Source organism: Ostrea edulis, chromosome 6 (assembly GCF_947568905.1).
Source record: "Ostrea edulis chromosome 6, xbOstEdul1.1, whole genome shotgun sequence".
NCBI classification, from domain to species: Eukaryota; Metazoa; Mollusca; class Bivalvia; order Ostreida; family Ostreidae; genus Ostrea; species Ostrea edulis.
Genome location: NC_079169.1, coordinates 85,332,969 through 85,350,473, shown reverse-complemented (window position 1 = coordinate 85,350,473; position 17,505 = coordinate 85,332,969). Strand labels below are relative to the sequence as shown.

Genomic DNA, 17,505 nt, shown 5'->3' with positions numbered 1-17,505 from the left:
TCATACATACCAGAATTATTCGTCAAATTTGTTTATTTTGGAAACAAGAAAATTCAGCTTCTTGGCAAATTGCTATGTTTAATCGATCACGATTATATATTTATATGAATACAGAAGATTACAAAAATTAAAGAGCGCAGCGATGAGAAAGTGCATATCTTTAATATATTGAATTAAACGTGTTATAGATGGATGGGAATTTGTTAGTTTGTTTATTGTTTGCACTAACATCAATAACTAATGTAGTCAAACATTCTACACACTTGTAATAATTCAAAATATCCATGGTTCTATAGAGTTCTTTTGGGTTCTCTGTTTAGTAGATTGTTGGCTGGGTGTGAATGAAGTTACTGAACTACTGAAAATCGTTGTTGATTATCATACTATTTACAATTCATTGTATATCTTACTTAGAAAGAATATTATTTTTACTCTATATGCTCTTTAAATATGAATTTAAGGTGGCTCATTACACTGTAATTTTATCTAATGGCCGTTTTAAGCACCACGTATGAAGCATAATTTCACCATCGAAAGAGTGATACACGCTCTCAACGTATTGTATATGAATTTTTGGTGGTTTTTTCCCGATATGATAAAAAGGCTTCCTTTGCAAATAAGAGATTTTAAAATCCAAACTTCGCTTTGATTTGATAATTTGAGCTCTAGTGAAGTATGATTGGTATAACATAAAGCATGAATGACATAACCATAAAGTCAAACAAAATATAAAACAAAACATATAATATAATAATGTCACCGAAAAGAATCAGCACAAACTGACTTCTTACTACGATTGAAAGTGTTTACAATACTTTGATTTTATTTTCTTGATGCGACATAGAAAGAAACTCCAATAACCAAACCAAACATTATGTAAAAAGAAATGATAAAAGACCCGTATCAAAATTGATACGCCAACTTTACCACTCACTATACACATATCGAAATGGAGGTTTTCTCGCTAACTTTGACTGTCGCGGCAAGCTTTTCATATCGTCAATATCCAAGTTTGCCGTTAACTGGCCTTCTGTTTTAACTTTAGCAGGCATTGTTTGTTTCCTATTTGTCAATGGACGGCATTCGTCGTTGCTATGCTCACTGCTGATGTCACTTCTGACTTCATTATGATTCGTTATATATTGCTGTAGTTCTAGAGGTTTTGTCTTTGCATGACCATGTTTCAAACTGTCATATTTCAGTTCAGACGAAGACACGCTGGTGTTGCTGTTATCTTTTGGAAATGCCTGTAACGTGTCGCCGGAAGTGACATCAGTTATAAAGATTTCTGGCGTTACTTGTTCTTGCTTTCTCCTTGATTCTGGTGACTTTTTATCTATTTTGATATCATTTCCATAGGAACGAATTATAAACTGATTTCCATATTTCTTTCCATAGTGCGCACTCCTGGAGAAAAAAAGAGAAAAAATGCAGTAGCAACCTAGCTATGACACTATTACATACAACCTAGCTATGACACTATTACATACAACCTAGCTATCACACTATTACATGCAATCTAGCTATCACACTATTACATACAATCTAGTTATCACACTATTACACACAACCTAGCTATGACACTATTACACACAATCTAGCTATGACACTATTACAACCTAGCTATGATACTATTACATACAACCTAGCTATGACACTATTACATACAACCTAGCAATGCTATTATTACATACAACCTAGCTATGATATTATTACATACATGTACAAGTGATGCTCATACATTTCCCAATTCTTTGCAATGTTGACAATAGGTGACTTCGTTTTTATTTCTACAGTACAGGGAACCCTGTCTGCATTTTATCATACAGAAAATAATACAGATCCAATGTGATACCTTCTTCTTTTGGTAACTATTGTAGCCGAACAAATTACTATCAACACGAGCAGCACAGCACCAGCAACAAGGCCGACAATAAATACTGCAATAGAGACAAAATGTCAAAATCATAACATAGTATGACAACGATTTATTGTTACGGTCTTCGTTAATTGCACAAATCCCATGAAAAAGGAAAAAGAAAAATGAAATATTAACATTGTTTTGAATTAAAAATTATGAAAACATGATTTACTTTTGTCAATCAAATCATCTTTCTCGTCCTTGACCTGGTTAGTGATGAAGTACGTAGACGAAGGATTGGCTCCATCCTGTGTCGTAGGTTGGGGAGTTTTCGCTGAGGTGGTAGAGGAGATGGAAGGGGTGGTTGGAGCTCTCTGAACTTTACATCGAGCCTCCCCAAACAAAGAGGAACCTTAAATGTAGAACTCTGTGCTGAAGTATAACTGTAATTCTAACCCGTCGCAAGTTGAAAACTAAATGTATGAGAGAAGGTAACTCTGAGTGATAATTTCTCAGAGTACAATATCATGTACAAATAGTTCTTCACTATTTCCTAAGTAGATGGCTGACTGCCCACTAATACATCATCACACAGATACTTCATCCACTAGAGAGTTTCATAGTATCTAAGTCACTAGTAGCTGTAATGACGGATCATACTTACCTGTTATCCTGTTTATTTATATCTCAAATTCTTAAATAAAAGGATTTAAGATTGATCACTGTTTGTTATCTTCACCTTGTATTCTTAAATAAAAGGCAATCGTTCTCTATGTAAAGGATATATGCCAAAAACTGTCCATTCTGTAAGAGAAAGAATTGGTCTAGGGCCGCAGGGCCGAGATCAGTTCTCTCTCTCTCTCGCGGAATGGACAGTTTGAGGCTTATATCCTACTTTAAGTACTTAAAACATTACATTTTTTCTTCTAAAAAATAGACAGGCGCAGGTAACCTTTTTTTAATTACAAGTGGACTATCTTCAATATAAAAACCTAAAATAACAAAGGATTACATAAAAAAAAATATGTTTTAAAAATACTAGTAGTACTCACATTACCTATTTCACAGATCAATGGGCAGTCATTCTCTTTAAAGAAGTATTGGTATAACTTAGTACCTATTTCACAGATAAAGGGCAGTTGCTCACTGTAACAGGTATCAGGGCTGATGGAGACACTTCCTTCCTTATTCAGTCGAGAGCCCCTCCGAAGTGAAAAACAATAAAGGAGCGGATCCCTATATCCACCATTTCCTACAAACATTTCATACTGTCATTAAAAAATGCATGAATTACACACCTGGTCTCCGAGTAGATACACTAGGATGAATGTCATTTCTGGGAGAATGATTCACGATCAGCTCATAAAAGTTACCTTTATCGAGATTGTTGATGACACTTCGGAACACTCCTGACCAATATGTTTGAGGCCATGTTATGATTCTGTTCTTGCAGAATTCTTGTGAGTTTTCCTGATTTGCCAAGAAGCCCTGTGCCCTGCAATTTTCGTTACTAATGTTCCACGAACTCCTGGTGTCGGTCATGTATCCGTAACCTTCAAAGACCGTAATAATATACAATAATAATAATTGATGCCTTCAAAGATTGTATTTTAATACCTTTTTAGATAATACAATAGCAATCATTAATGTCATATAGAATGCCGGTATAAATTCACGAATAGTAATCGCCTTCAGATGTCATAACTAGTAACATAATTAAAAAAGATCATACAGCATAGATGTAAATGATTATTTGTGTATCTGAAACATTCATGAATCACATTCCATAACAATCACCAATACTACAGTATGAACGACTACCTGAATTCCGATCAAACAAGGTGAAACAACAATACGCACATGAAGTTATGGATGGAACTGAATGCAATAAATGCTAAAATAAATCATAAATATTTAATACTTGTAAAATATTCAACTGTTTCATAAAACTTCTTCAGTTTAACAAGATGACAGGAAGTACAACCTACCGCATGCGCCGTGTAGTTCTGTGACACAAGGTCGAGATGAGAACGAGGCTCCGGAAGGGAGACAATCGAGTTGTGAACAGAGACACATTTCCTGCTGGGGACAGAGGGAGTTTTCTGGCGTGGAGGTAGCTATAAATATAAAAACGAAAACTCGGGTTTGTGAGGACAAAGTGAAAGTATTTCTGTTCAATTTCAGCAGTGCACATTCCCACACACAGAGATTAACAATTAGTACCAATACATTGTATAAAGAGTCAGTAATTAAGGCATTGGTATATAACGGGTTCTAACTATGAAATGAACTTGAGGCCTACGAGGACATGAACCTGACTGATCCCAAATCCCTCGTGTGTACATATTATTTCTCTCTAACAACAACCTTGCTTTGATATCACGCGTAAGCTCGTGTCTAATATACAGGCATTCTGTGGCTAATATACAGATATTCTGTGCCTAACATACAGGTATTTTGTGGCTAATATACAGATATTCTGTGCCTAACATACAGGTATTTTGTGGCTATTCTATATTTTGATATTTAATTGACACAACATATCATGTGGTTAAAGTAAAGTTAACGTTTCCTGTGGTTAAAGTTAACGTTCATGATATACACATACATAGTTACCTTTTCTAAACACACTAATTACACCCTCGCCTCCGCAATATTCAGCCTCGTTACCAGGACACTTCCGGTTGCAGGAAAGACTGGCCTGGTTACCTGGCGATTCCTCGATGCAGAAACATGTGTTATTCTGTGTGGGGGGAAAACATTCCAAAGAAAGATGTGAAGATAACACACAGTGATCAATCTGATAACTGCCATAAAGAATACAAAATTGAGATCAGGCGAAAACAGACCCTTGGACATACTGTAGATTCCTACTTGGAATATGCGCGAGGAATTTATTATCGCATAATTTCGCGAGAGGCATCACTCAAGAAGCAAGAGGCCCATGGGCCACATCGCTTACCTGAGCTGCTGTTCCTAGCAATAATAAGCTTGAGAAAAACTATCATTATACAAGCAGCTTGGTTCAGAAAAAACTTTTCAAAGATAACGACTAAAAATTCATTAATAATCAAACTTAATAATTAAACTTTACTACAAACGCATTAATCACCATATGCCTTTGTAGACGGGGACGGCCTTTCATATTAACAAATTTCATCTAACCTGAATCCCCTTTACCCAAGAATGCTTTGTGCCAAGTATGGTTGATATTGGCCCAGTAGTTCTGGAGAAGAAGATAAAAATGTGAAATGTTTACGACGACACCAACAGACAACGGACAAATGATCAGAAAAGCTCACTTGCGCTAATAAAATTACTCGCTTTTAATTTTCTGTTGTTAGAATACATGTAAGAACTCTGAATTCATGTTCACCCGATTTGACGTATACGAGTCATTTTACCATATTAAGTACTCGTGTAAAATAAGGAATCTACAGTACCAGATGTGGGAGCAGGTGCCTAGAAAGAGTAAGCATCCTCTGTTGACCGGTCAGAGCCACTATCAGCCCTACATCTTGATCAGGTAAACGGAGTAATCCGTAGTCAAAATCAGAATGTAGAGAATGTTCCAGCGATTGGCATGAAATAAGTCACACAGCACTAAACCCAATAACAATTTGTATAAGCAAATAAGATCATTGTAACGACCATAGATGTTGTGAAATGCTGACTTTAAATGAGACTTTTGAAACCCTTGTAACACAACTTGTTTGTCAGTAGGCTGCCTCGATTTAAAATTTGATCATACGCAGAAAAAGCTCTTGCGTATATCGAATCAGTTGATTCAGTTGAATAAATACCATATGCAGGTGATAATGGAATATTACTACATAAATATGGAAAATTGACGATAGAGAAACTGAAGTCATCCCATTTGTCATCAAGTTAAGTTGTTAGTTTGCTGTTTTAAAACATCTGTCTTTAATAGAATGTCTAAGTACGAAGCAGATGTGAAAGACCCTGTGGTGTTTTTATTTCGAGTTCACTGGGACGTATCGAATCGACGTATGAATGATAATGATAATTGTTAATAGATGAAACGTCGTCGATGTATCCAAATGTCGAGTTGAAGGCAACAGCAAGAGATTTGTTCTTCTCTTATATAAACTTTTGTGTGCTAGTGGTATCAGTGATACGTTATACGTGGATACTGCAAACACCACAGGGGCTGGATATGCGTCTAGTGCAGGGGAAGTCGAAGACTCTGCTACTGCCGCTGGCTAGTCTACTTGTAGATGAAAAAGAGAGCCGAGTGTGTAAGCCTTTCTTGCCAGTACAAAGCCTCTACCAGCCCAAGACATTTACAGTGCCTCCAAGCGACAGCACACGGCAAACTAGGCTCCATTATCCTAGGCTAAACTGTAAAGGATCTCGGAGTAGCAAGGACCCCAGAGGCACAGAGGTGTAGGCCCACCGGCGTGTGGACATGCCCTTACTCTCACCAACCTTGCCCCAGCTATGGGTTAAATAGTCGGACAGATGGGAGTCGTAAGCCATGGAAAGCAACTCATCTAGGAGAGGGAATACACTCCAAACTCAAATCGGGTAGATAAGACTCGTCAGTCTTGGTAGACCGCTTATCTAGAGGAGAGACACCTTGAAAGAAAACTCTGGTCCTCCAGGTTGGGGGTTTAGCGCAAGACCAACTATCTCGCCTAGTAAAAATCAGCAGTTACAGAAACATTGACTAACAGAAATATTAACTTTGACTCGGGGAGGAGGGTCTCTTCAACAACAAGACGAATGACGCATTATAGTGAAAGCTATCAAGAAGCTACGATGCCGACTGACCTTCTAAACACCAAGTCAGCAACCAGACTTGGGACATGGAATGTTAGAACGATGTACCAAAGTGGTAAAGCAGCCCAAATAGCAAAAGAAATGAAAAACTATAGAATTGAAGTATTGGGATTGAGTGGGACAAGATGGACCTCAACAGGAAAGACAACACTAGCTACTTGAGAAGTTGTACTTTACTCTGGACATCAGGAGGAGGATAGTCCACATACAGAAGGGGTTGCTTTCATGCTATCAAAAGAAGCCAGCAAAACTCTAATATCATGGGAACCTGTCAACTCGAGAATCATAACAGCAAGTTTCCAAACAAAGAAAGCGAGAATAAAAGCAAACTTCGTACAATGCTATGCGCCCACCAACGACGCTGAAGAAAATGTCAAAGATAACTTTTATAATACACTTAATGCCACTCTAAACCAGCAAAAAGAAAACGACATCACAATACTCATGGGAGATTTTAATGCCAAAATAGGAAACAACAACTTAGGTTATGAAGAAATAATGGGAAAACATGGAATTGGTCAGATGAACGAGAACGGGGAAAGATTTGCTGAACTTTGTGCCAACAATAAATTTGTCATTGGAGGAAGTATATTTGCACACAAACGCATACATAAGGCCACATGGGTATCACCAGACCATGTAACAGAAAACCAAATAGATCATTTCTGCATCAACAAGAAATTTAGAAGATCGCTTCAAGACGTTTGTGTCAAGAGAGGCGCAGATGCTGCATCAGACCATCATCTATTGGTAGGCAAAATACAAATGAAGCTAAGAAAGGTATTTACCATGAAAAATCCACGGGTGAAGTACAATGTCAACTTCCTGAAAGACAAATCAACAAAAGATCAGTTCAATATCACGTTGTCAAATAAATTTGAATCACTAGAAGAATATTGAAGATCAGCGGAGTCAGATTAAGGAAGTGATAACCAGCACATGTGAAGAAACCCTTGGAAAGAAAACATACACACAAAAAGAGTGGATAAAACCAGAATCTCTCAAAAAGATCCAAGTGAGAAAACAGAGAAAAGAGACAATAAACTGCAGCAGAACAAGGAGAGAGAAAGCAACAGCTCAAGAAAATTACAACAAAGCCCACAAAGAGGTTAGACAGAGTACAAGAAAAGACAAAAGAACTTTTGTAGAAAATATAGCTGCACAGGCAGAAGAAGCTGCTAGGATGAGAAATATGAAGGACCTGTATGATATCACAAAAAAACTTACAGGCCGTTTTAGACAAACAAGCCAACAGATTAAAGACAAAAATGGAAAAGTTCTAACCACAACAGAGGAACAGTTAGCAAGATGGGCAGAACATTTTAAAGAACTTCTAAACAGACCACCGCCTGACATAACACCAGATATTAACAAAGCCAAAGAAGAACTTAAAGTCAACCTTCACCCTCCATCCAAAATTGAAATAAACAGTTAAAATCAGCCAAATCTTCTGACCCAGACAACATTCCTCCAGAAGCTTTAAAAACAAATCCAGATCTTACAGCAAATATCCTTCACAAGATCTTCAACAGCGTATGGAAAGACGAGGAAATGCCTCAAGACTGGAACAGCTAATTAAACTGCCCAAGAAAGGAAATCTTAAAGAATGCAAAAACTACAGAGGCATTGCACTACTATCAGTAGTTGCAAAAGTGCTAAACAGAATCATCCTAACAAGACTCTTGAAGGCCATAGACGAGAAGCTCAGAGACCAACAAGCAGGCTTCAGAAAAGATCGATCATGCACAGACCAAATAGCAACACTGAGAATAATCATAGAACAATCTCTAGAATGGAACACCTCCCTATTTCTCAACTTTGTAGACTTCGAGAAAGCTTTTGACAGTTTAGATAGAGAAGTGTTATGGAATCTAATGGCACACTATGGAATACCACAAAAGTTCATTAACATCATCAGGAACTCCTATAACAACATGAAATGTAGAGTTATACATGAAGGTCAACTTACAGAAAGTTTTGATGTCAAGACTGGAGTCAAGCAAGGTTGTTTGCTATCTCCTTTTCTCTTCCTCCTGGCAATTGACTTTATCATGAGAGAAACAACTGAAGGGAAAAGAAATGGAATCCAATGGACAATGTGGCAACAACTGGATGACCTGGATTTTGTTGATGACATTGCCCCCATCTCCAGTACCCAACAACAAATGCAAGACAAAACATCTCTCTTAGCAGCAACATCAGTTAAACTAGGATTGAAACCTAATGAAAGCAAGACAAAAATTATGAAAATTAATGCCAAGAGGAAACAGCCTATCAAAATAAGGGATGCCATCCTGGAAGAAGTTGAGGAGTTTACTTACCTAGGAAGCATTGTGAGTGTGAATGGAGTTACTGATGCTGATGTTAAGACCAGAATAAACAAGGCTAGGGTCATCTTCAACATTCTGGGGACAGTATGGAATGCAAAGAACATCTCGAGAAACACTAAAATCAAGATTTTTAATTCAAATGTAAAGTCTGTGCTTCTGTATGGGGCCGAAACATGGAGAACAACAAATGCCACGATTTCAAAAATTCAAAGATTCATCAATTACTGCCTGCGCAGAATAATGAACATCAGATGGTTTGACAAAGTAAGAAACGAGGATCTTTGGAAAAGAGCAAATCAAGCCCCCATAGATATCCAAATCAAAAAAAGCAAATGCTCATGGATTGGACACACACTGCGAAAACCACCAAGCAGCATCACAAAACAAGCCCTCAAATGGAACCCCCAAGGAAAAAGAAACATAGGAAGACCAAGGAGCAGCTGGCGCAGAGTTACGGAGGCAGAATTAAAAGAGCAAGGCTACACCTGGAACTCAGCAGAAAGACTAGCGCCAAACAGAGTCAGATGGAGAGAGTTCGTCAATGGCCTATGCTCCCTAGAGGGGCAAAGGGCTAAGTAAGTAAGTAAGTATATAAACTTTTGATGAAATTCTGCCTCATACGAAAACAAGTCAGCTAATAAAGGAACATATTTTTCCCAGAGAATTCCAACACACTGTTTGAAGACCTCATTTCCAAAGACCATGTAGATATTGTCAATGAGAAACTCCATCATCTTTTTAATATCAACGTCAGAGTACGTTTCGTAGAATCAGAACATAGTATTCGACAATGTAAACTTTTATATGCCTGGTCAATAGATATGTATATATTCCGAGTTCTTTTTTCATTGAAGAAGCCGCTGTCTTATCGTGAGAAATGGTGGTGTAATATGTTGAAAAGTCGTAAGTTTCGATGTTGTTAATTTTGGAAAAAGTTCTGTGAATTGAAATTTACTCAAAGTTCATTGGAATTTTTGAGAATCCACATTTGATTTACATCATTTCTTGCACATGTTGTGGCACAATATCTCTGAAGTTTCTCCTACACAGCAGTTAATGTTTTTGTGAATAGGAATAGGGCTCTGATAGAACATTTACTGGATTCTGCAATGTATTTCTGTTTGTAAGGGTTTTGGAATCTAGTCTAGGTATTGTAACTCAAATATATTCATCATATCGACCTAAATATTAGGTGATTTTGAAAAATTTCGTACTTCGAGTATAAGTTTGATGACCAAGTCTGGAATTAAAGCCAGTTTCTGCTAAAATACAATTGTAATAACAATGGATTTACCGCTGAATTATCATCTATATCATTATATTAACCGATGTAAATCAAATCTATACAGTCAATAATTCAGTCCCTTCTACATTTTAAATCTGAACTTGGAGGAATATTCAATTTGTGTAACGTTAGTTTAAGATATTTTTTTCAAACTTGCCGTATTAGGGTCAAAAGTTCAATAATATCTGACAAAATACTAAATTCACATAGTTTTCACAAAAGATCTTCAACCCCCTTTAAAACTTAATATAATGAATGTTGAAACTAACCCATTAACAAGTAAAAACATACGATTATAAATAATACTTTTTATACGACATCGATCCTTTGATCTTGACTCATTCATATTGTGTGGTGTATTTACTGAGTGATGTCAATAACGTTATAATCATGCGGTGACGTTATATATATATATATCCAAAATTGATTTAGAGTCTCAGTAATCGGATAATAATATTTTTAAAAAAAATATTAAATAAAAATATTAATATTAAATATTAAATACTATTAAAAAAAATTCTTTGCATATATTATAAGGCCACAACACTGTTGGTATATATATATATATATATATATATATATATATATATATATATATATGCATGACTTTAAACATAAAAATATATAGGTTTTAAAGATAGAGTACGCTCATAATATGTTTACACCCTATACCCATTTCCTGTGAAATTCTGCAAAATGTTTAAAATGAATGAAATTAGCGATGAGCGCCTTTTCTTATGAGCGTAATCATATACTGTATATATAAATATATCAGGCAAACGGAGCAACCAGCAGCCAAAAGCTGCACGTAAAGAACGGCCCAACAAACAGCACGAAGCACGTCAGACAGTGTCCGACCCAAGGACAGACAACCTCTGCAAATCATATCACAATCCTCGAAACGCCGACCCCAAACGAGACCGTCGAAACCATTCAACATCGACCCATCAGTCAGCAGCCTGTCTCAATTCAACATCGACCCATCAGTCAGCAGTCTGTCTCAATTCAACATCGACCCATCAGTCAGCAGCCTGTCTCAATTCAACATCGACCCATCAGTCAGCAGCCTGTCTCAATTCAACATCGACCCATCAGTCAGCAGCCTGTCTCAATTCAACATCGACCCATCAGTCAGCAGCCTGTCTCAATTCAACATCGACCCATCAGTCAGCAGCCTGTCTCAATATGTAGAATAACGAGTATTCGAAGTTTTAATTTTCGCCATCATTTTGCCCGTTACTTATACTTTTACTGGTCAATTACAGACTGTATCGATCACAGGTGTAACCCTCGGGCTGTGACGTCAGATAAACAGATAGGCCCTAGTGAACTGAATTCGTACTCTACCGTACTGGCCTGAGGGTCAGATCCAACATTTATCTAATATCTTCGTCACTTTTGTAACATCTGTTTGCCATTAGTTTTTTTAAAAAGTCCTTTCAATATTGTTGGTGAGGAATGTGTCCCTGCTATGTTTCACAATATTCATGAATTCGTATCACTTTATATATTTCTATTGAACCATGGGTTGTTGGGTTTTTTTAATGCATTTTATAAGGTTGTCCTCTTTCCTTCTTTTTTTCGGTCACACTACAATTACTCATCCGGACCGTTAATGATATAACGTCGGTTACAGCTACAAATGTCATACAACGTTGCAGTCGTCACGCATAATATCATACCAAGCGTTACAGCTATATATCAATCGAAATACAAGACGTACTAATCATAATACGCTTTATGTGGACTATTAGGCGGCGTTATCATTTTAAGTGATGATGAATCTTTGTTTTACTAACATTGATTATAAAGGAGCCTTACCGGATAACCGATAACCGGATGTCGCACGGATAGAAATAATTGTGATAACCGCACGATTTCTAGACATGTACCGGCCAATTAACGGTCGATTAACGGGCATTACCTTCTGAATAACGGATAAGTACCGGGTTAAACGAATATGGAACGCATGAGAAACTGATAGAACGTACTTTCAACGTTAGACGAACGGACTTCTACCGGTCATGTGACTGACAAAACGCGTATAAATTGGAAGTGGATATATCTTTTCAAACTTATCACCCTCGATGCCATATTTCTATGATGCCTCCATAAGGAAGGTCTACAAATGTTGGGGAGGATAAAAGCAGAGCACGGGGAAAGGTTACAAGTTTCCCATCTCCTTCCTCTGTCATTGACAATACTGGGAAAGAGCAGACTGCCCAATGTTCAGGAAACCTTTCTGGAGGCTCTACTAACGGACGTAGGATGCATAAGAAACTGATATAACGTTCTTTCAACGTTAGACGATCGGACTTGTACTGGTCCCGCGGAAGTCCGTTTGACAACTGTTGTTCACCAGTTTCATGCGTCTCTTATCCGTAAACATGCGGTTGGTGTGCATTACATCTTCAGTTGACCCGCTGTATGTCCAGTAGTACAGCTGTAGTTCGGTCGTGACTCAAGTTCACCGAACATTTACGGATTCCATAGTCCGATGGTGTCCGTTTCAAGTTTTGAACATGCTCAAAACTTTCCGCCGGATAGACTGGACTTCGTCGGACAAAGCACGCGTTGGTCGAAAGAGAAACGGACAAGAAATGCAAAGGAACGGAGACGAACGCATTGACAATTTCGTTATCCTTTGGAAGTCGGTTAGCGTTATATCCGGTGAGGTGTGACTGCTGTTATTACACTATCATTATAAGTAGCATTACATCATTAACAGTTCACGTGTCTTACCTTTAGTCCGACATACCGTGATCCTTGACACACTTTGTAACAAACCGAAGCCTCGTTACTGTCGCTGTTGTCATAGGTTACATTATACTGGATCTCAGCGTCCTCAAAACAACCTAGTGATAATCAAGGTAACCATGACAACTATAGACATAGACACTTTATGGTTTTTATATCGACATATAAGTTTAAAATATCGATATACACAATGCAAAATCTAAAACATTGATATACACATGTATATTAATTGAAGAAACGGATGAGGAAGTCGATGTTTTGCGAAGAAGGGACAAATATCCATTACACCAGCTCTGGCCTAGGTTTATCGAATAAAAACTTTATTCGAAACTTGTACTTCAGTCTGAGATTTTAGTCGAATTTTGACTTTTCAAATATAAGCAAACTGAAACTTAAGATTGCGATTCTTTCGAAAAATTCAAATCAGAACCATATCATCAGCATGCCGTTTTGGTTCGTTTTAGAGTGCATCATGTGATGTAATCTTTGAAAGAGATTTGTAAACTATTTTCGTGTTTGAGTGCAATATGTACTGCACATAGCTGTGAATTCGTTTGTGGTTACTACAATTTTGATATCACATATTTATCCCCTAGCTAATACTAGTATAGCAAAACTAAGATTATGTGTATATGGTTTATATTATACCACCTCACTCCTCCGCTAGCTTGATTGTGATGGATAATGTTATTTATATATTTATATCTGAGCTTCAGAGGAAGCCTTACCTGCGATTTGATTTCGAACCTTTGGGTTTGAGACGAAGCCTTACCTGTGATTTCGAACCACGCGGAGAGTGTACGGTGTTCTCCCACCCAGAACCTTTTGAAGGGGTCAATCTCTTTGCAGTTCTCTATGATGTTCCGGTTTAGGGTGGTGCTATGCATCAGCTTGCCGTTATAATTCCGGCAGACATTCCGGGCTTCTACCCAGGTTCTCTCTTCTTCAAAATACAGCAGTTCTTTTATCCCTGTTTATAAAAAATACAGCAGTTCTTTTATTCCTGTTTATCAAATTATAAAAAATACAGCAGTTCTTTTATCTCTGTTTATAAAAAATACAGCAGTTCTTTTATCCCTTTTTATCAAATTACAGCAGTTCTTTTATCCCTGTTTATCAAATTACCAAAAATACGGAAGTTATTTTATCCCTGTTTATTAAAAATACAGCTCAGTTCGTTTATCTCTCTCTCTCTCTCTCTCTCTCTCTCTCTCTCTCTCTCTATATATATATATATATATATATATATATATATTTATATTTAAACCACAAATAAACAATTATAACACCCAACCTTACGTTTACCCCTAGGATCTAAACGATACATGTAATAATCAATTAATTAATATATAAAGCACTAAATAATCACAACTAGGTACTGAAAATTTTCACCCCAACCCGGGGTCGAACCAGCGACCTAGTATATATATATATATATATATATATATATATATATATATATATATTCACATGTAAAACATTAATCTCTACTGTGGTCTCAACCTACCCTTGAGGGTCGTGATGTTAACAAACTTGAATCTGCACTATGTCAGGAAGCTATTATTTAAATGTAAACTTTTCTAGTCCAGTGGTTCTGGAGAAGAAGAGTTTTAAAGATTTTCCCTATACATTTGTAAGTAAAACTTTTATCCCCCCCCCCCCCCCATTGTTGCCCCACCCTAACTCCGAGTGCCATGATTTGAACAAACTTGAATCTGCACTATGACAGGAAGCTTTCATGTAGATGTAAACTTTTCCGGCCCAGTGGTTCTTGAGAAGATTTTCCCTATATATTTGTATGTAAAACTTTGATCCCCTATTGTGGCCCCATCCAACCCCAAGGGCCCATGATTTTAACAAACTTGAATCTGCATTATGTCAGGAAGCTTTCATGTAAAAGTAAACTTTTCTGGCCCAGTTGTTCTTGAGAAGAAGATTTTTTAAAAATGTTCCTACAATGTATATATTCGCATGTAAATTTTTTATCCCCTATTGTGGCCCCATCCTACTCCAATGGCCATGATTTTAACAACCTCGAATCTGCACTGTGTCGGGAAGTTTTCATGTAAATTTAAGCTTTTCTGGACAAGTGGTTCTTGAGAAGAAGATCTTTAAATGACAGACCCCACCCTAACTTTGCATTTTTGTAATTATCTCCCCTTTGAAGGGTGCATGACACTTCATTTGAACAAACTTGAATTCCCCTCACCCAAGGATGCTTTTTGTCAAATTTGGATGAAATTCTCCCAGTGGTTCTGGAGAAGAAGTCGAAAATGTGAAAAGTTTACAAACAGGCAGTCAGACGAACGACGGACAACGGGTGATCAGAAAAGCTCTCAGCTAAGCTAAAAAGAGCATAATTAGATTTTGAGTTAGGGCGGAGGGGATGGGTGGGTGGATTTTTCCCAAGTAGGTTTAACTAAAATTACGCATGAATTTGTTTTTCTGAAGTGTGGGTATTTGATACTGAGTTTTCCTACATATCTCGTATCCTGTTTACGACCAGTTTTTTTGTGTTTTCGTCTTGTTTTATTTACCCGTTTTTCCTGTACATTGTGTGCACTGTCGTGTGCACTGTCGCAGTGTCCTTTTCGTCTGCTGATTTTATACACTTTACTTTAAAAAAAAAATACAGTGTGGAAATATGTCTAACGTAGATCTGTCAAAGGTTAGAATTATGTTTTGTTTGCATGGTCTTCAATTTTTACAATTTTAACTAATGGCTTTTATATCCTATTGAAATAGTTTTATCTAAAATACTAAATAGAGTCAGTTTGATTTCAAGTCGTTTTTGCTGTTGAAATCCACGTCTGTATGTCCATTATGTGGCAGAAATATGAAAACACACACACACACACACACACACACACACACACACACACAGATTACCCTTCAATCCAACTTGTACAAACATATCACACAAAAACGTGAATTAATTCAATAACGAAAACGATTTGAATCCAAACTCTGGAATAGTATAAGCAGTTTAGAAAAAAAACATTTCAATAGGTATTATAGTAAGTGAAATTGTAAATAAAACATTGCCGATATTAAAATAGGGGTTTTTTTTTTTGGGGGGGGGGGGTCATATTGTAGGTCAAAATACATTAAAAGCATATAACATATTCCAGTTTATCTTGTCATTAGCGATTTTGAGTTCTTGAAAGTCTAATATTTATGTAGGTCGAAAACTCTCTCTCTCTCTTTCTCTCTCTCAATATATAAGTATTAGAAATAGGAAATAGAATCATTATTTTCATTATAATTATAAAAAATAATTTTGTGTGCAAGAGCACTGATCATAGATTTTGAAAACAATGAAACAAATACCAGTAAAAAAAAGTTCAGTACGATATGAGAGGATAAATTTAAAAAAAAAAAAAATCTTAGTTGAAACAAAGTTTACTTTAAAGGCAGTTAAATATTGTAGTTAAGTAGGCAACATAAACTATCAAATATATAGATATGTACATGTAGTAAGAAGGCACAACTCAGTTTGATAAACTTACCGTTCGAATCAGCCACCGAAAATCCATGAATGAAATACACACAGATTATTACAGTATTGCTATCCATTGTCTAACTGCTGTAAATGAATGATTTGTAGACGGGTGTTGTACAGAGAGCCTGGGGGGCGGACTGTGTTCTAACAGGAGCGGGGAGATTGTATCGAATACACCTACAGGAATATTGTAGAGATTACACAGTCATCACCGACACATAAAATCTCCATACAAAAATTTCAAATATTTGATTAAAAATCACACAATGATTACATACGTACATTTGTATAAACCCAAATTGCTTTTGTCGTACTTTCTTCACGAAGTTGTGGATTTCTACCAACTACATAACTTATTAGTTATTGGTAATTACCAAATCAACATTGCTCTCAGAGATCAACAAAGAGTATACACTACAAGAACGCACAGTGGCGGATCCATGAAACACTTAGTACAGAGGCGGCTTCATCCTACCTCCAAATGGCTAATCGTTCTAAATTCTTTCGCCGGTGTAAGAACAAAGTAATATATACCATTAATCTAAATAATGAATATATATAATGAATTTGAGAGAGTGTGTGGTAGAGGTGGGACAGAAAACGTGAAGTCCTGCTGGAAGAACACTGTACATACTTGAATTTAGGTCTGGGTTGTACATGTGTCTAAGAATTCATGAAGACTTCCACACATTTACGCTACACGAACATGTAATGAATGGCGCGTTGGAGGATCTCACCATGCACTTGTTATGACCGTTATTACCTCGACAATTAACAGGGTCGGATCCAGGAATTGCGATTAAGGGGGGGGGGGACAACTTGATGAGGCAGGATAAATATGTATGCCATGTAACAGAAACGTGAGAAAGAGAAAAGTATTTAATAAAAGGGGGGGGGGGGTAGCCTTCCGTAGATTTTTAAAAAGTCACATCATAAAGACTACGCAAAACGACATATCAATTAAGTA

The 17,505-nt window shown here is 36.9% G+C and overlaps 1 protein-coding gene across 1 annotated transcript; it reads right to left on the bottom strand.

Moving 5' to 3' along the window:
- Positions 1-639: 639 nt before the first annotated feature.
- On the bottom strand, positions 640-16,615 carry LOC125647402 (uncharacterized). Its single transcript, XM_056142454.1, has 10 exons — positions 16,546-16,615; positions 13,809-14,006; positions 13,022-13,134; positions 4,478-4,604; positions 3,850-3,978; positions 3,235-3,414; positions 2,979-3,113; positions 2,094-2,273; positions 1,856-1,940; positions 640-1,407 (listed from the first exon to the last, which is right to left on the bottom strand). Exons 1-10 carry the CDS (start codon positions 16,610-16,612, stop codon positions 924-926), a joined length of 1,698 nt encoding a protein of 565 aa, XP_055998429.1. The 5' UTR covers positions 16,613-16,615; the 3' UTR covers positions 640-923.
- Positions 16,616-17,505: the final 890 nt, after the last annotated feature.

Bases quoted from the DNA above. Each gene is read 5' to 3' on its own strand.
- LOC125647402 (XM_056142454.1), bottom strand. From the start codon at position 16,612: ATGGATAGCAATACTGTAATAATCTGTGTGTATTTCATTCATGGATTT. The intron at 14,007-16,545 runs GTAAGTTTATCA...TTTTATAAACAG, and splicing joins TTCGGTGGCTGATTCGAACG to GGATAAAAGAACTGCTGTAT. The intron at 3,114-3,234 runs GTAACTTTTATG...AAATGTTTGTAG, and splicing joins CATCAACAATCTCGATAAAG to GAAATGGTGGATATAGGGAT.